The sequence below is a fragment of the Grus americana genome, chromosome 15 (genome assembly GCF_028858705.1).
Source record: "Grus americana isolate bGruAme1 chromosome 15, bGruAme1.mat, whole genome shotgun sequence".
NCBI classification, from domain to species: domain Eukaryota; kingdom Metazoa; phylum Chordata; class Aves; order Gruiformes; family Gruidae; genus Grus; species Grus americana.
In genome coordinates, this window is record NC_072866.1 from 13015835 (window position 1) to 13035654 (window position 19820).

General features: G+C 42.6%; 1 protein-coding gene across 3 annotated transcripts in view; it reads left to right on the forward strand.

Moving 5' to 3' along the window:
- Positions 1-19820, forward strand: part of MAD1L1 (mitotic arrest deficient 1 like 1) — a 372656-nt gene that overhangs the window by 139474 nt on the left and 213362 nt on the right. For all 3 annotated transcript variants that reach the window (XM_054842372.1, XM_054842373.1, XM_054842374.1), the window contains one exon: positions 18607-18747. In XM_054842372.1, coding sequence (XP_054698347.1) covers positions 18607-18747 — 141 coding nt within the window. The remainder of the gene's footprint in view (positions 1-18606; positions 18748-19820) is intronic.

Genomic DNA, 19820 nt, shown 5'->3' on the forward strand with positions numbered 1-19820 from the left:
TACATGGTTCTGTTGCTGCATATAAATTCAGCAGCTTGACGAGTTAGCCTGCAAGTGTAGCTCTGTTCAGTCTGCTGAAGGATGGCTTTTTTTATGGCTGTGAGATCAGGAGCAGCTTCTTTCCTCGCCTACGTGTGAAGTGCAGATTACAGGGAAGTTCTTGGCTTTGTGCTGCTGGAAGTGTGACCTAAAACTTGCGTCTTTCCGCTTGACAAGCAGTCTGTCTGGCAGCACAGCTAAGCCTATCCAACACACATTGCTGTGAACGGGATGGTCCCTCTTCCTTTCTTCCCTTCCCAAACTAAATGCTCTGGTCATTTTCTTTGCTCAGAACTGGTTTGAAAATGAAATTTCTGAATCTAATCATCAGAAAGCTAACTCTAGAAGAAAGTGAGCAGCTTTTTGCTTGTGAATGGTTTCTTTATATGAGTTCCTTTGCTCATGTGAGGAACAGGACAAAGTTATCAGTGGCTACAGGTCAAACTGTTGATTTTCATCTCCAGAGGGATGATCTCCTTGCAGAGTCACAAAACAGCACCTTCATATTTCCTCTTTTATTTCTACATTTCAAAGCCATATTTTGGTTGGTTCTGGTATGTACTGATCTTTTCTTCTGCAGATACAGTTAGAAAGGAATTAGACCTCCCTCCGTCTTTCATGACTTCAACATGTCATGAATTTGGAGCACGTGTAACAGGAAAACTTTGAGAATGTTCATACTTGTTAACATCTCTACTTCCTTTTAATGTTTTTTTCTGGTTTTGCCTTTCTCCAGTGTGACTTCAGGAAAGGCAGCATCTCAGAAGTGGCTGCACAATGGTGGTAATCCTTTCCTAAACAAAGCTGGTGCCCAGTTGATAAACATGTTTTTTGGTTGGTTTATTTGTTTTGTTGTGATAAGATTGACCTAATCATGGGGAATACCCCCAGACAGAGACTTGAAAGAGATCTGTGGTTTAGCTCAGTTCTGAGCTGCTGAACGACCACAACCACTTCATCTTGCTGGGCATCGATTTCCCCTTCTGGAAAACAGAGGTGGTGATGCTCAACTTTGGTAATAGGCTTTTAAGATTGACTGCGAAAAAGTGCAGCATAAAAACCTGAAGGTAGTTCTACATATCTATACTGTTAAGTAGTAGAGTTCCAAGAACAAGTTACTTAGTGTCCTCATAAGACATCTGCTTTTGTGTATATTATACTGCATTCTTCCTCCTGCTTCTCTCCTGTCTTAATTGTCTCTGCTCCAGTTTTCCCCAGACTGGAGAGTCTCTTGCTTGTGCTAGACTTACAAACTAAAGATAAAAGTTTTGGAAAATTGAGACCAAAGCAGGGAGTATGTTCAACTCAGAACTGTAAAGGAACGTGTGAATATATTAAAAAGGGTACCAAATTCAATTATTTTTGTTAACTGGTGAGGTTGGAAGAGAAATCAATTATAACGTGCAGATATCTTTGTGACCTGCATGGTGAAAACTTAAATCGCATTTACGTTTTAAAGTCGACGTGCCAGGAGACAACATTGTTTCAGTAGGTATGAACAAGAAAGAGACTAATGTCATCTGTAAGTGGCAGGGAAATATGGAACTTGTACCTCTTGACAGTAATCTTTCCCATTTAGAAAACAAATTGGAGAAATGCAGTTTAAATATTCACACAGTAAGTGAAAAAGCAGGAGAAACTAAGGGATAAAATCACACCTCTTGAAGAAATTCAAGGGTAGGCTCGGCATCCATTGTTGGAGATTATTTAGTAGTAATTAAATCAGTTCTGACAGAGAAAGATTGTAGATGAGAAAAAAGGAAGAAAAAAAAATTATTCCTGAATATCCATTAGCATGCTAGACTGTTAGCAAGCTTAGTAGGAGAGTGATGTGAAAGTAAGCATTAATGATGAGTAACTGTCCTCCCCTTTCAGCGAGCTCCAGGTCCACACTGAGCAAGTGCTTAATGATGGCTTCAACCACCCAGCACAGACGGGCTGGCGTTGCCTGGTCAGCAGCCTCACGGCTCTTTAAAATGTTCTGGGAACACACACAGCAGAGACCACGGGAATTTTCTTACCATTGAAGGCAGAAGTAAGCCCTGTCCATATTTGTTTCCTGTCTCCCACCGTGGCTGTGAGGTTCTCACCTATTTGCGCTTGCTGAACCCTGCACGTTTGTGGTGGGCTGACCCTGGCTGGGCACCAGGTGCCCCCCAAAGCTGCTCTGTCACCCCCCTCCTTGGCTGGGCAGGGGAGAGGAAATATAACAAAAGGCTCCTGGGTTGAGATAAGGACAGGGAGAGATCACTCACCAATTACTGTCAGGGGCAAAACAGACTTGACTTGGGGAAAATTAATTTAATTTATTACCAATCAAATCAGAGTAGGATAATGAGAAATAAAACCAAATCTTAAAGCACCTCCCCCCACCCCTCCCTTCTTCCCAGACCCAACTTCACTCCCCATTTCTCTCCCTCTCTGCCAGTGGCACAGGGGGACGGGCAATGGGAGCTGTGGCCAGTTCATCACATGGTGTCTCTTCCCCTCCTTCCTCCTCAGGGGAGGACTCCTCACACTCTGCCCCTGCTCCAGCGTGGGGTCCCTCCCATGGGAGACAGTCCTTCACGAACTGCAGGGTGCAGACCTTCAGGACCAGACTGCTCCAGCGTGGGTCCCCCACGGGGTCACAAGTCCTGCCAGCAAACCTGCTCCAGCATGGGCTCCTCTCTCCACGGGTCCCCCTTCTTAACTCTGTTATCCCAGAGGCACCACCACCATCGCTGATGGGCTCAGCCTTGGCCAGTGGTGGGTCTGTCTTGGAGCCGGCTGGCATTGGCTCTGTTGGACATGGGGGAAGCTTCAAGCAGCTTCTCACAGAAGCTGAAGGAGGGGAGATTTAGATTAGATGTTAGAAAGAAATTCTTTACTGTTAGAGTGGTGAGGCCCTGGCACAGGTTGCCCAGAGAAGCTGTGGCTGCCCCTGGCTCCCTGGAGGTGTTCAAGGCCAGGTTGGATGGGGCTTTGGGCAACCTGGTCTGGTGGAGGGTGTCCCTGCCCGTGGTAGGGGGTGGAACTAGATGGGCTTTGAGGTCCCTTCCAACCCAAACCATTCTATGATTCTAAGTCACCCCTGTAGCCCCCCGCTACCGAAACTTTGCTATGCAAACCCAGTACAGCGTGTGATGGCCGCGCAGGTGTGCGCCTGTCCCTGGTGCCATGGTTTCTGCCAGCTTCCAGCAATTGCTGGCCAAGATCACCCATGTGCCTAAGTTTGTGCAAACATTACAGAAAAACTTTCCTTTTGCTGTGGGATGCCGTGCCTCTTTGGCTGTGCTGGTGTGCAACACAACACAACGCTTATAAATAACACCAAGTTATTTATAACACACTCCTATGGTGTTACAAATAACAGCCATATCAATCACGTACCGTTCATTCAAATATAAGAATTTAAAACCACTTCAGAGACCCCCTGTTTCTTCATGTGGCTAGTGAAAAAGAAATTGCTGTTTGGAGCACGGGAGGAGTGACTTTGCTTTTTTCTTTGCTGTTTGTATCGGTGGGTTAAATCATCTAACAACTTTAATTCTAAGCTTTTGAAGTATTTTTATTGTAAAAAGTATTCTTTAAGTATGAAATATATATGTTTGAAGTGCACGAATGTTGAATTTAGAGAAGAATGATAGTGTTCAACTCAATTCAGTGGCTCATATTAAAGAGGTAATTACATATGATTTGTGAAATAGAGAGCGCTACCTCTGCAGAGTGTGATACCTGCAGGGTTTAACAGCGCACTCTCTGATCTGAGCTAATAAGAGCGGTGTCTAATACTGGAGTTTGCCTCCTCAGAAAAGCCATTAGCGTGCCAGCGTGAGAAGGGTGCGTGTGATGCAGAAAGGGAGCAGCTGTTTGCCTTTCGGTAGCACAGGAGGAGGCAGGGAGAAGCTCTCTCTAAAAAGTTCATTTGTTATATTGCTCTTTTTTTGTTTATAGTATTAAACTGTTGATAAAGAAAAAGATGTTTGAATAGGTATGTTCTTTTAGAAGCGCACAAACTTCAACTGGAGATTAATTCCTTTCTTTGCTTGTGTTCCTCTGAAATTTTTAAAATTTTGTGTACAGTGTTTTTTTTCTTCTGAGATGAAGACTTCAGAGCTCCCTCGGTTTCAAGCTATTTATTCTTCTCCTATCTTCCTCCTTCGTATATGTTGAACTGATAGTATTTTCTCCCTCCCTTTTCCACACATCCAAAATTTAAATACAATTAGTTTCCGTTCTGTGTCTCACAAGAAACAGGATTTTACGCTATCTATGCCACAGCCTTGAAGAGAAGTTTTCAATTAGTACCATGCTTTTTTTAAAATTCAAAGCTGCTAGGGATTGGTGTTAAAATTAGGTATATGGGGTAACCCATGGGATGTGCAAGTTCAGAATATCCATAAAATTTGGAGCCTGAGCTAGTATTAGACCACAGACATTTCTTCTCTGCTTTGATTTTTAGTGTGGCTCTGTGAGTCTCCTGCACTTTTCTTCATGGTGCCTGGCCCTGAGTTTTCAATTACAAAAGGATTTCTTGTCCTTAATCCCGATCTCATTCATTCCTGGCTCTCCTTCCAGTCAGGTCTGGATAACTGTGTGTGATACTACAGTGGTTCCGCTCAGTTTCTGAAGACAAATGGATATTTATTAACTATCTAGAGAAATGGTAAAAAGTAAGAGGAAAGAGTGAAGAATTACACTAGCGAATACCGTGGAGAAACATATCTTCAAATATGTAAAAGACTGCTCTAGAGGAAAAGGTAATAATTTTTTGCCTAGGATTGTGCTTATGGGCGTAGGAGATCATTTCTAGCAGATATTTTCTGTCCTGCTCACTCTTCCAGGACGCTGCCCCAGCAGCTCAGAGTGCAGACAGGACCGATGGACTGTGCTTTGCCCTCTCCTCCCTCCATCACCATAGCTCCTCGGTGTCCTGCTGCCTAGGACCGAGGGGGAAATCCAAATGATAGAGCCTGTGAGCCAGCCTGGGCTCGGCAAGCGAGCCTGCGGTGGATGGGATCAATGTTTCTCTGAATGGAGCTCTCGGTTGGAGCTCCGCGTGTGTGGTCAGTGAGATACGTGCCTTTGTGAGACTTCGTATTTAGGTCGTTAGAAGGTATATCTGTATTTCTCAGGTACATCAACCACTTGTACCTTCTGCATCATGTTTCAGAAGCGCCACTGGAGAATGTTATATGATGCTCTAGTACAGAGTGTGTTCAGAAATTCAAGACTTCTAAAGATACAGCAATAATATTTTCTTCACGTATACACCTTTTTTATGTATATCTGGAGCTGATCTGATTTGCTCATGTTCAACTAACAGCTTTTCCCCCAATTTACTTCTTAAGTGAGTATTAATTATAAACTCTTTCATTAGTAACTAATTTGATTCAGGGGAAAAAGTTGAAAAGATTTGACGTATGCTGTAAAATTTGCACTACTTTTTCCATGGACTTGAGGCAGGTGTTTTGCACAAGAAATCTTTTGCATAGCCTTGATTGTTGATTTTGTTTGTGTGTGTGTTTAGCATCCTTGATGTGCACAGGAAGACAGAGGCAGAAACTTATCACTGGCTGCTTTTTCGGTGCCCCTGTTCTTACCCTCAATAAGCTGAAGAGTCCTAGTGAATTAGTAATCATGAGTAGCATGTTTGAGACTGCACTGACAAAGACAATACGGTGGTCTTGCTTTCTTTTAATGTGCTAGAGCTCATGTATGTTGTTATTGGAGGCGAAATAATAGAGACAAATCTGAAATAATACTTGTGAAATAGGAACAGCTTTTTGGAACAAGTTGAGGAGAGTGTGAAGTGGTCATAAATTCTAGTTGAATGATTTGTTCTTGTTACCTTTTGTCTTCTCTTCGTCTCTAAAGCAACCTTTCTAGTGCTTGTGTTATCAAGTGAATTTATGTTGATTGTGGAGGCTTGTTTGAACAACCTAAGGTGGGTGGTAAGGATGCTGCTAAAGTAATTTAAAATGAATCCTGAGAGAAGGGAACAAGGCAAATAGCAGGATTGCAGCCCTGTACATCAGGAGAGCAAGAGTTTGATCTGTTCATACACCTGCTCAGAAGAATCCCAGGGAACATGGTCCTGGAAATGAGGGGGATCCAGGAGAGCTGAGGAGGTCAGGGTAGACAATCTCCAGACCAGCTTTCAAACCTCAACTGTTGTGCAAGTCTGAGTCTGTTCCTGATAATAGACTCTATTGAAAATGGCACCGTCTCATATAGCATTCGTTGGTAAAATAAAGCTGTATTTCAGAAAGATTCTACCAAGTCAGGAGAGTGCTGGCCAGGTTTATTGTAAGGCACTTGGGCATTTTATTAAACAATATAGTAGTATTTCACAGATGGAACCAGAAGAACCAAATAAAGCAACAGATATGTGACTTCATTTTAAACTTGCTTTTTTAAACTTAGAATAGTAAGAAGAATGGCTCTGATTGTCTTCTTGAGGACTTGATTACAAATTAAAAATTCTGCAGTTCTCTCTATGGTGGACCGAGTGTCCTTTGGATTGTTTTTCTGGTATGTGGAACCTAGGAAAGGCTAAACTTCAACTTGAGGGTCTCCAGGTTATCCAGAAAGTTCTGCATTGTGGGTGTGTTACAGTATGGAAGTAGGAGTTCACCTTCAGCATTAACTGTCTGCTATTTACCAGCTCTTTCCGTGACGTTACGTGGCAGGGAGAGACTTCTTCCCTCTGTTACTGGTCTTCTCTTTTGACAATCGTTTCTCCGATTATACCGTGTTCTACTCGCTTTGAAGTTGTGCCCAGAAGTAGAAAAGCCGATAGTCCATTTTGTTGTATAATACGTGGTAGGTCATTAGTATAAGAGCAAAACAATGGGTTTAGTTTGCAACAAAGTACACTTTTTGATACTGTGGTTCTGCTCTTTGTTGCTATGTGGTTTTGTTGAAAATAAAATGTAAATACATAGGAGTGTGCATAATTTGTGGTCACATATTAATTAAAAGACTGTTGAATGTTTTGGTTTTATACATGTAATTATGATTCTCTTTCAGATGTGTATGATGAATATATTTCCTAAATAACATTTTTCTTCTGGTAAACTGATTTTTCCAGTTGTTTTTAATGAAGCATGACTTCAGTGCTTCATGTTTTGTCTAATGGTTTGAGCATAACATTCTTGATGTCGGTGCAGTTTTGAGGAAAGATTTTGTTGACTTAATATTGCAGAGGCAGTGGAGGGAGAACAAAGAAAGGAAGGTTGTTTTGTCTGCGTGAGTTAACCAGTGCTCTGGTGACAGTGTAAAAAGAAGGTGTTCACTGAGTGGCAGCTAGTATTAATATTAGGTCTGCTAAGTTGTAGGCTATTTTAAGGCCATAGTTTAATTTCTGAAATGTTTAAAATTTGAGGAAATCTGTGTAGAGGAGCTGTTGTCACAAAGGCCGGAGGTTGGTTCTTAAGTGTAGACACGCATCCTTTTATCTTCTTTCTGTTCTCTGCTAGGCATGCTCGAGGAGGTTATTGCCTGCCACGTTCCCAAACTGCAAATCGCTGGGCTTTTGCCATCCCCTGGCTCATCAGCTTTCCGGAGAGCATCTTGCCCTGCTTCTCTGACGATGGGCCAAGCCCTCTGAAGTAGTTCAGTAGGTGTTTGCCAACCTGTGTAGTTGGCACTGAGCGCAGTTAGGGGGTCCTCACGCTGGTGGAGTGGGGTCTGTGGGTAACTGGTATGTGAAAGTGTTTGATGGGCAGGAGATGTCGGGATCATGAGCTCTTTAGCCAGCCAGGAGCTGGGCGAGGCTGTACCCGTTAGAGGGAGGTGGGGAAGGGACCAGTGACTTGCGGTGCATCTTCACTTTCTCTTCATTTATTCTCATCAACCCACTTCGGCTGAGGATGCTGCAGAATGAGAGCAGCAGTCAGAAACAGGTGATGAGAGTGTGAAAGACTGGGAAAGCAGTTATGCCGGAAAACTGAAGATTGGACTTGTTTACCTTAAAAAGTAGTTGAATAAGAGGTGACAAGTTGAAAGCACAGAGTCTAATGAATGAATGATTTAGAGAGGTTGTTTGGGAGCTGTTGTTTTCCCTGTCTGTGCAATGCAAGAACAAAGGTGCTCAATGAAGCTGAAAGGTGGCAAATTAAAAACTGATAAAAGAAAATACATTTTCAAGCAATGAAAAAAGCAATTGGGATTCATTTCTATCAGAAAACTGGCAAGGTCATGAATTTATCAGGTTCAGAAAGAGACTGGATGTTTATATGATCAATAAAAATATCCAGAGGAGTTGTCAATGAGAGCTTGTTTTTCAAAAGTATTTATTAAATGTCATTTTTTTTGGAGTTGGAAAGCTCAAGGTGAAGGTGCAACTGGAATGGCGTTAAAGCACCATGATTTTGTACCTGCCTGATGTGGTCCCTGTACCTAGTTTTTAAGCATCCAGTTTTGTTTTTCACCACGTCTGGGTCTCAAGAGGAACAGGATCCCCAGCGCAGCAGGGTGGTTCGTGGTCTTCTCTGCCAGCCTGCACCGACATTTATCCGGGATGCGAGTGCCAGCATATGATAAACCTCTACTCGAGAAGCTGCAATCCAAAGCACTGAGGCAGTACATTTTCTTTTTTAAATGCAGAAAACTCTTTCAGAAATGCAGTTCACAGGGTTAAAGAGTAGCTGAGCTTCATGGTGTTTGCTTGCTGTCTGAGAGCAAACCCTGAAGATGGCTCCTGATGAAGCTAATGAGACATGTTGTGTGGGTGTTGTCTGAACCGTGCTCTGGGTTGAGAGAATAAACTGATCTTAAAAAACGCTGAGGAAGTGTTGCTTGGTGCAGTTTGTTTTGGACCTTTTTCATTCGCTTATATACTCAAAGCATTAAAATGATTTTTCATTCATGTTTTCGAAGGGTACAAGTTAAAACACATAACCCACATTGTGTGCGTAATGTGAAACGTGTGTTGGGTAATGTGAAATTAGTATTTTGACCACATTCAAGTAAATCATAGAATTTTAGTTCAAAGTAATGGCTTATTACTGCTTTGCCTTAGATAAATCATTGGGTGTCATTAAATAAGCTGCCCCTTAAGCTAGACCAGTGTTACTGTTGGGAGCACGGCTTGGGTGAGAAATGACCCTTTATGGTTATTAGAATGTCAAGAAGAATATGTTTATGTATTCTTTTGCCTTCTAGATGGCTTATATAGTATGGAAGTTTCACACTGTGCCTCCGGTACTGAATAAAATGCTTTATGGTTTTTGGTCAGTAACTCGAGCATCAGGGCTGGGTAGGCACTACATTTGGTGTTGGGGGTTTTTAACCCTCTGTGTTCTGCATCAGGGTGGATCTATGAATACTGTGGGCTTCTAGGCAGTTCCCTACTAGTTATGGGACGGTGATTGAGGGAAGTTACCAACAATTAATAGATGCATTCAACCCTATGGCTTGCAAATTTACTCAGACGTGACGTGATGATTTGCAGTGTAGGTGCTGTGGGTGTGTGTCCATAGGCTTCACGTGGGTTAAGGTGCACGTTGCTTAACTCTCCTGCCTGAGACGGTCCTGTTGCAGCAGGTACGCAGCCAGACTTTTCAGTCTTCTCTGCGTTGCGTCCTCTTCCTAAGGATGCGTCGCTGAGCTGCGAGGACAAGAAGCTGTGTCTGCTCTGCAAACGAGAATCCTTTAAGGGCAACACAGATAAGCTATGGGTGATCTAGGACATAACTTGATGTATAATTTCTGAAACTCTTAGTGAAATCACCACCTTGGAGGTAGTAGAGGGAATGATTTATGAATTAAGTAAAATATGGGAAATTATTAATATTTTCTAATAAAGGAGTCAGGTGATGTATATTCTGAAGCATTAGCTGAAAGCCCTTTTTCTTTGCCTTTTTCCAAAAGCCATAGACGCCACATTTCTAGAGCTGTTGACACATTGTAAGGGGACCAAGAAATTACTTTTCAAATTCAATGGAATGTGCTGTGTTGAGCTGATCGGATGAACTCAGGTCTCTGTTTTTTCTGTCCTCTCAAAATCTGATGCAAGAGATTTGCCCTTCTGCTTCAGTTCTGTTTTAGCCTGAATACCCCAGAAACAGCCTGGACTGTGGTGCGATTCCTCCTCCTTTATTTTTGCAGAGATAACTGCACCAGCTTAGACCGCAGTTCAGTCCACTTTGCTCCCAAGTTAATGATATTTAAGTGGTTAAAACTGCAAGAAACTGGCTGTTAAGAGATTTAGAGGCCAATATCTGGGTTACTTGCTAGGCAGGAGGAAAAAGAAATCCGAGGGTGAGGAATGAACATAGGGCTGAATTTTTATGTGCTGTAGACTCTGGCAGAATAGAAGAATCTGGATTGCCTTCACAAAAACTTTCTTTTCAGGGTTGGATAAGGCTTTTCCTTTTTTTTTTCCTTTTTTTTTTTTCCCAATAGATGAATAAAATACTAGTTTTCTATTGCCAGTAAGTAAGGATGAATACATTTCCTTGTCAGTTGTATGCCTTCCCTCTGCCAGCGATGGTAATCTAGTGGCTCAGCTGAAGAAGGTATGGTGTTGTTTTTTGGGTTTTTTTAAAGAAATGACTGTTTTTCAAATGTGATCTGTGCACACGGTGTCAGATACTGGTGTCGGACGAAGAGTGGCCCCGCGCTGAGGCAGGTGAATAAGGCAGCTTCCTACTTGTGCAAGATTGCCACCGCTTGAGGAGTGGGTCTATGAGAAATGGTGGAAAGAGGAGGTTTTTTTGAATGAAGAGATGAGAAATACACTGAGATAGGAAAAACAAGCTTGTGCTGGAGATAGGCAGTGGTGAGCGTTCCGGTAGAAGGGAGTTAAATGAAGAAAAATCATAAAATTATTTCACGGCAGCAGGAGGTTAGGAAACATAACTAAACATGTTAAACTCACTGTGAAGCAAGAGGACCCCGGGGTATTTTAGTCAGATAATATTTAGTTTGCTGCAGTGTCAGTTGTATGATTGCTTGTCAGCTGGCATATGTATGTGCTATAAGCAAAATGAGGCTTTTAGAGACCATGCACAATTTTCCTGAAGATAGTAAGCGGGGGATTTATCAGAGACAGATTAAAAGAGTTACAGTGGATTTATTCACTCTGGTCCATTGCCAGGTTATAAGGCAAGCTGAGCCCTCTGTAGAGAAGCATTGGAAATGAGGGGCAAGAACTAGAAAGGAAGAACTATAAATGTGGAGAAACACTTAAGGAACAGGAGAGCATGAAAGACACACAGGTATTTGTAGATATACATTTACAGCTGCCTGCTGAATGTTTGCCAAAAGAGCAGTCAGATTGCAGTCTCTCCAAAATTGAAGAAATGATGGTTGGGAAGCTAAGAGTGTCTCTGAATGCCTTGTTCTGGCACCTAAAATTGGCCTTTGATCGTCTTTCTCAGGCTCTCTGCCTGGTTGTGTCCTCACCGCTGTTTTCTCTGGTGGCAGCTGTCTTCAGACTTCTAACCTTGGGTAGAAAGTTGATGTTCAACCTTAATGATACGATACCTTTCCTAGCAAGAAAATGGCTCCGTTACGAGAGTATCAGAAAAAGTGATGAAAACCATCAGTTGTAGAGAGATGATGGGAGAGACAGGGATACTTAATTCCTGGTCTGCCATGCTCTTGTGGTAACAGAGTACATCAGTCTTTCTGACCTCTCTTCCGCCTGTTCAGGTTAGACACAGATGCAAGTACTTGGTCTTGCAAAGAAGAAATATTTTATTTTTTGTTGAAGAAGCCTTGGTTGTAGGGTGCAGTACATCTGAAGGGCTTCTTTATAGGTTAAATCCATCTTTAGCCTCCTGCAATGGCCTTATATTGGCTTGAGGGGCAAAAATACAAGCAGAGGGTTGATATATAGAAAGTCACATTTGAGAGGTAAGAATATTTTGAAAAACCGTTCTCTAATGTTCTTGTCAGCGCAAGGGTAGTGAAATCTGCTGCATGTTTTTATTTTTATAGAGTTAACATGCTTTTTTGTAAATGCTGTTTTAATTGAGGTCTTGAGTAGAAAGTCAATGGTGTGTATATACATATGTGTCTGCAGTCAGTTCTAATTTGCAAAGTAATGGGAAAATAGGTCAGCCACAGAGAGAAATGTTGGGAAATGGCTGTAGCTGAGAAGGAAGCTATGAGCAGGTTTGGGAATACAAAATTTTGATTTAAAGCTGATTAGTACGAGAGTTAAGGGTGGTAGGAAAAAGGGGAACCATTTGCCCTCTGGTGATAGTAGATGTTGCTTGTAGGCAAGGAGGATTTGAAAAGTTTCTGGTAATTTATTTTTTACTGGTTTTGTTTGGTATAGAACTCTTGGGTTTTTTTGTCTGTCGTGGAAGAGTCGATTAGCTCTTGTTAGCAGTGCCCCAGGAGGGTCAGGAGCTGAGGGAGTGCGGCTCCCTTAGATGTGTTCCCACAATAGCAAAGTCTGACCGAATGTGCCTTTAGCCACAGCTCTGCCTTCAGGGCTCTGTTTCTTGGGTCTTGCTGTCACTGTGTTTTGCCTTTCCACCCCCCACATTTTTCCATAAGGCAATGAGATGTGAACATAGTCTTTGAAGAGAGAAGCCCAGTTACAAAGGCTTTGTATTGTATCAATTCCTTATCAATTCCTCCAGCCATCAGGTTGGAGCAGAACCTGTTAATTGTCTGTAGCCCCCTGCACGTTCCCCACTTAATGCTTTTAGGAAGAAATTCTTCCCTGTGAGCGTGATGAGGCCCTGGCACAGGTTGCCCAGAGAAGCTGTGGATGCCCCATCCCTGGCAGTGTCCAAGGCCAGGTTGGATGGGGCTTTGGGCAACCTGGGCTAGTGGAGGGTGTCCCTGCCCATGGCAGGGGTGGCACTGGATGGGCTTTGAGGTCCCTTCCAGCCCAAACCATTCTGTGGTTCTGTAATTTTCTGTGGTGTATAGGGACACTAGGGAAATTGTATGCTGCCCACATCCTGAGGAGCTTGAAGCAGGATGCACGTGTTTCACGTGGAGTACGGGCAGCCCCGAGAAGGGGTAGATGCCAACTGACGCTGCAGCCTATTAATGGTACCTGATGTCTGTGTTGCTACACAACATGCAGGGCTCTGTGCTTTGCTTTCATGAATTTCATCACCTTGATACAAATTCATTTCTCTAAATTACAGAGATGTTGTTGAATTGTAATCCTCCTCTTTGATAAACACATCACTGAAGCTGAGATTTATCACACTTAGTGTTTGCCGTTACTCAGTAGACAAGTTACCTGTCAAAGAAAGAAATTAGACTGGTTTGATATTATTCATATTAAGGCTCAGTTGATTGTTTCTTGTCCCCAATTCTTCTCTAGCTGTTTGCAATTTGACTGTTAACGGTTTCTTCGAGTATTTTATGAGAGACCAAAATGTTGAAGTAATTTCTAATTGCCACAGTCTGTATCTCCTCATCCATCCTTCCTTTAAAAGGTTGGATCTGTTCCTCTGTCCTGTTTTCAGGGCCTGTCCTGCAATTTGTGAGTTCATCAAAGATAGTTGCTCAGGGAGCAGAGATTACTGTAAATAATTTTTGAAGTGTCTTAAGGATATATTTTGTCAATAGGTCCTGATATATTTATATATTTTATATATGTAGGTATATCCTGATGTATCTAATAAATTTAAGTATTCTTTCAGTTATTTCTGACCATATTTTGGCTTATGTTCCCACACCTCACACTGTTAATTTTACTAATGTTAAGCATCTGGTCAAGCCCAGTTAGGATCTTCCTTTTTCTGTGTATGTATTTGTATAGCTTAAAGCAAGAAAGCTATACAAGAGCTCTGTTACACAGTCATCTTTCTCTTTTATTTGTGTTTTTACGAGGAATAGTTAGCTAAATTATACCTGATTGCAAATAGCATCTGTTTGATGTTGAAGCTCCATATTCTTTCTTCAGTCTTGAAATTTTCTCTTATTACGACTAATTTGGAGTTAGGAGTCTGGAGAGGAAGAGGAGGGGGAAATCTTGCCACTGATTTCCTATAATGAAGCAGTCTATTAACATTCTCCAAAAATTATCATTAATTAAACAAAAAGCTCATCTAACGCTAGGAACAGGAATATTTCTGTACCAGCAAAAAAGCACCAAGTGGGAAATATCATTATGATTCCACTTCACAAAGTCTGTCTCCTCTGCCAGGCTCTAACCCGTGCAGAAGTGAGGGAGCAAGTGAGCTGTGCGTTTGGGTTGTGGATTAATAGTTGAAGTTCACTCGTGTGGAAATAAAGCAGATTTTACTGTGACTAGAATCTGTCATTAAAAAGCCATTATCGGAACCAACCGGCACAATTCCTGCTCTTTCATTGCTAATGACAAAACAATCTGTTCTTTAAAAAACAACAACCCTATATTTTCTTTCAGAGAATGGTGCAAGAGACTTACCAGAACAGAAGCCGGGTGAAGAGAGGCAGTTGAAAGATTTATTGATCAATAAACCAGACAATTACAGCTTGTTTATAAAAGGGAAAAAAACCACCCCCGACCACCCAGACCTCGGGCCTGCAAGCAACACCGAGACTCTAATAATAACAACTCTGGCATCCAGCTTGAAACGATAAAAGTCAATGGGAAGATATAGGATTTCAATAAAATTATGACACTAGATAAACTTTACCCCAGGAACAAATTTTCCCTGGGTGTGTGACTGACTTCAGTTAGATTTGTAACTTTAATTTCTTTTTTATTGATTTTTCTTTTCTTCAACTAATTACAAAGTCTGTGGTGAATCGTGTGTATGTATGTTTGAGGAGGGGCTAACGAGCATCAGCAGGAGCAGGATCTCGGCTTACATGTATGCGTATGAGGTCGGGTGGCTTTTTTAATTATCTGGGCTATATTTCACTCTTTGGTTGCTTCCAATGCACAGCTGGGAGTCACTTTTATACTCCTCAGTATTTGAAGCCACCGGCTGCCCTTGGAGATGCGCAGTAGCACTGCTTCCATGACGTGAGGGATGATGATGATGATGGCGCTTATGTGAGCGGTTCTCAGGTCTTTCCCTAAAATTAACCCAGAAGTCCTGGAGGAGCCCACTTATATCACCACTATTTCTAAACCACTCTGCTAGCCCTGGTGTGGGAGTGCTGGGGAATAAAACCTTTCCCTTAGCTTCGAGCTACTCGCCGACCGGGTTGATTTTTGGCTGTACATAGGAGTAGTGGAGCTGGTGGGAGGACTCGAGAGAAACTTTCTCTGAGGGATTGCATTTTGCAGAGGTGCCATCCTGTAGCAGTTTTTCCTGGGATTAGCTGTAGTTTGTGGTTAAGATTATAAAACATGTTTTCTTTTTAGTTAGTTATGCAGTAGGAGGAGGCATATTCTTTTGGTGAATTGGCTGCTGCTGGCAGAAGGAAGAGAAACTGCTCAACCTTTGAAAAAATTCACTATCCTTCCTCTTTTTCAAACTTACATCTCCTCAAACACAGCTGCAAGCTGCAGCACCAGAGTTTGCTGTGGGACATTAATTTTCTAGGCTTTTAATGAACATCAAACCCAATTATTCTGTTTTTAGGGCATGTTTAGAGTAAGCTGTGTTTCTGTTCTGGTGTTGATTTGAAATGGTCAAGGTAAAGATCACCTGGAAGTGTGCCAGCGTAAGGTCCATGGTGAGTTGGCAGAGATGCCCTGTGCTGGGTAAATTTTGGAAATTCCCAGAAGGACTGCTTTTTAGTAATTGTGATGAATGCTCTCCTGATAGGAAGCAGGGAAGTGGAGGTGTTGGGAAAAGGTTAGAGAGGGCATCTGAAAGTCTCCAGGAAGGTTTTTGATGGGGCTTGGGGAATATCCTGGCATGTGGGATGAGGAGATATTGCAGCAATTACTAAATTAGGATTACATTTTAGAGAATCTTTTTAGACAGAGGACTTCTCAACAAGAACGTCTGTTTCCTGCCAAACTAACAAGATCTTTAGGAGGGAGGGAGAAGCTTTCAGTGAGTGCTCTTGACGGGGAGGAATTTGAAAAATGGAGCTGGGGACCACTTGCTGGAAGCTGAGAATTGATTTCACTACAGTATTAATATTTAGAAATAATTAATGAGGAGAACTAAACTCCAGGATCAAGTGTTTAATTGTACCACCCTTTATTTCAGCTTTTCAGCACCTCCCCGGCCCCGATACAGATTGTGTTGTATTTACTGTGCATGGTTTTTTTCCTTGAGAAGTTTACTTTTCCTTTAAGAGAAAGGCTTTGAAGGGCAAGGTCTGTAGTTGATTTTAAGGGAAAGACAGCCTGTAGGGATGTCCTGTTCCCATGCAGTTTTCCCATCCTAACATGAAAGCACAAGTTTGTCCTCCTTCCAGCTGAACAGCTCGGGGATCTGCTAGGATATTGCTGGGGATGACTCGAGTGACCTAATATTCAGCAGTTAATTGGAAGCCAAGTGTGATGGGAATTGCCAGGGGTCCTGTTTGCTGTTGAAAAAATGCTAAGGATTTTGGGACTGCCCTGCTGTAATGGAGCGAACATTGCAGTGTTAAATCATCACATCGATGAAAGATGCTTAGTAGAAAATGAGGATAGCGGAGCAGCTAGCAGCACAGAGAAAGAGAGGATGCTGTAATTGCAGATGTAATTGCAACAACATGCAAGGATCAAACCAATACCTTCGCTAAACGGTCTCTTCTGTGCTCTAGACAATGATTCTGCAATAAATGGGGAATGAAATTCATCTCCTGAGCAAAGGCAGTTTGCTTTATGGAGAGTGCACCGGGCAGACTGGGCGATGTGTGTGTATGTTCCGGGGGAGGGGGAGGAGGATGGAGCGATCCTGTACTTTCTGCTAAACAAGTTCGTTACAAGGCAGGTGTGGTGTGGCTGGGTTTGGGTTTTCTCCTTCTGCAGTAACATGGAAGTATTTCCTTTCATATGTCTGTCTGATGAATAATTCTATCTAAACTATGGCAAAACTGTTTTTTCCTTGGAAAAATGTTTCTTTTCAGTCAGACATGAGCAAGGAGCTAGTAACAGCTTCCAGTGCTATTTATGTTAAAACTTGTTTTTCTTTATTATTTTATTAACTCAGTTCCTTCAGCCTCAGGCTGTCCTTTGGTCTAGGGTCCTTTTACCTGCTGACCAACCCAACCATCTTGGCTGACCTTTCAGTCCGTGACATGCTCTGAACAGACACGGTACCTCTGGCACTGCCCCTCGTCTTATTTTCACACTTTGAATCTTCCTTCTCTTCCCCACGCATGCACTTGCTATCCACGTTCAGTCTTTGACCTTTAGATTTTGAAGGAGGAGATAACCTTTGTATACAGGCTTGTTGGGCTGAGCGGTTAGCATCACCTTCACTATCTGAAATACAGCTTTTTTTGTTCGGGGGTGGGGGGAAAAGGACCTTTTTTTCCTACCCTGACAATTCCTGATGTCCCCAAGAGAGCGACGTCCCAGCAAAGGATTTCAGTGTGGCCAAGCTGGGCCAAGTCCAGTGTAGCGGCAGTGGCCTGGTCTGGGTGTGAACTTCACAGCTACAAAGCTGAGTGATCTGCTGATAACGTTTTGGATGTTTGCGATGGCAGAATTCACACGAGATCACCGGTCTGTCCAGAGCGCTTGAGCATTTTGGTAGCGGGCTGAGGCAGCGCTGTCAGATTGCCGTGGAGGTTTTGCTCTTCGCATTTCTGCCAGGGGCCTGTGCTGCTTTGACCCTGTTCTGTAGCACCTCAGACATCAAGGTTCTTCCATGTAGTCAAAAGGTAACACGCTTCATCAGCTGGGTAATCCTTGTATCCGTATTGCACTGTAAATGGTAATCTCCTTAAGACACACCTGACTCTTAGAAATTTGCGGTCTTTTGTCCCCATCCTTCTTCCCCGTCATGCCTTGGAGGTAGGCGTTAGGTGCCGTCTGAAGTTGGGAATGCGTTCGGAAATACTTCAACCAGGGGCCCACACAAAAATTTTACTTTTAGCTTTCAGCCCAAGCTTGAGACTTGGGAGGGGGATCCTTCTTTTTGTGTCTCCACAAATGCTTGGTTGTAATTCCCAGCAAAGGGAGCCAAACATGTTGTCTGTGAGATATTAACCTCAGAAAAAATATTTATTATAAACACTGAGTGTTGCAGTGTTTAACGAGTGATAAGTCACATACCATTTAGAGGATATTTGCTCTCAGCCACTTTGTTTGTTGTCAGATCTGTTTCATTTCTGTTGTGACAATTCTGTTAGTTCCTTGCTGGAACTCTTTGGCAGGAAAAATGTCAAATACAACACTAAATATTTTGCTGACGAAACCCATTCAGCCATGTTGAATTAGAATAGTGTCTCCAAAAAGAAGGCAGGCTCTGTTTTCAGTTGCCATCTGCTTGTTAGAGTGTATGCATGTTGCTTTCCTGCAAGGGATATGTGGTTTTATATACACAAGACAGTCCAATTTTTCATTTTTCAGAGCAGCAACATTTATTTTATTAGAACTGTGTGTTCAGCTGTGGCTTGATGCCGATATGAAGACGATGAGTGCATATCCATCAGGGTTTCTTTGCCGTGTAAAAGAACAAGGGGCAAAAATGTAGAATATTGTTCTGGGAACCCTCTCCTAGGAGTAAGGTCAGGGGCTTTATCCCTAAAGGTGGTTTCTGTTCTTCCTGACAGGAGCGTGATGGGATGCGAGCAATTCTGGAGTCGTACGACAGCGAGCTGACCCCTTCGGAGCACTCGCCCCAGCTGAACCGGCGTATGCGTGAGGCTGAGGAGATGGTGCAGAAGCTGCACGCTCATAACAGCGAGCTGGAGGTAATAAAGAAGCATCATGCTCTAACCCCAGGGGTGAAGTAGTTGAGACCTTTAAGATTGAATTGCCTAGTGATGCGATCTGCTCTCACAGAAGACAGATTTGCAAAATTCAGAATTCCAGGATCAATAAGACCTGCAAGTTATTACTCTGCACCTGAAGCTGGCAGAAGCCAAGAATAATCGTCTTTGGGTGTGCTGAGTGTGCTTTGTGTTCAGCAGAGCTGTGCTGCACGGCTGGAGTGACAGCTAGTCCCTGCAGGCTGAGGGGTTGTGTGGAGGGGGAATGAAATGTTGCAGGTGTGGTGTCTTCTCCGCGGTCTAGTCTGAGTGATTTGCTCTATCGCATGTGTAGCAAGGCTCTTCTGTACACAGCGTGAGTGCTTGTTTATACGAGCTTTACTCAAGGGTTGAAGAAGTAAAGTCTGTGTCTGCTGTTAATTCTTTACTTCTTGGCATTGGGCCTGAAAACCCCACAACACCAGTTACTCTGAGTGCTTTTTACTAGGTTTTCTCTAGGACAAAGCATTCTTTCCAAAGGTAGAAGTATTTCTTGAAGGAATTCTTATATTTAGTTCTCTTTTTGAAAATTTGTGATCTGAAATGTGACTGTAATGAGGTAAACATTAACATGCATTTGCCAAATAGTTCCCCTCTTCTCTTGTCCTTTGCCATAGTGGCATGGGCTTTGTGGTCAGGAGTTGAAATATTTGGAACATGTCTGTGATCTTAAAGCTTGGCAGTTTTATTACATAGGCTTTACAATAGTCATAAGTGTGTGAGTTTTCCTTTCTTCATGCCTAGTTCCACCATCATATAGATTTACAGGTGCCATAATTCAAATGGACTAAAACTTGTAGAAATTGATGCTCCTCGGGTTCATGCTCAAGCCATAGTGGATTGTCCCACTGTGCATAAACCTCTTTGTTGCTTCTGGCATCCTTAAAAATGTTTTTTTCTTGTGTTGGTAGGTGGGGACTTAAGTCAGGCAATACTGGCTCCAATGATCTCTACAGCCTTAGCAAGCAGAGCAGCATAGCATGGTATAGATCAGTATAGATCCACTTCATACCTGT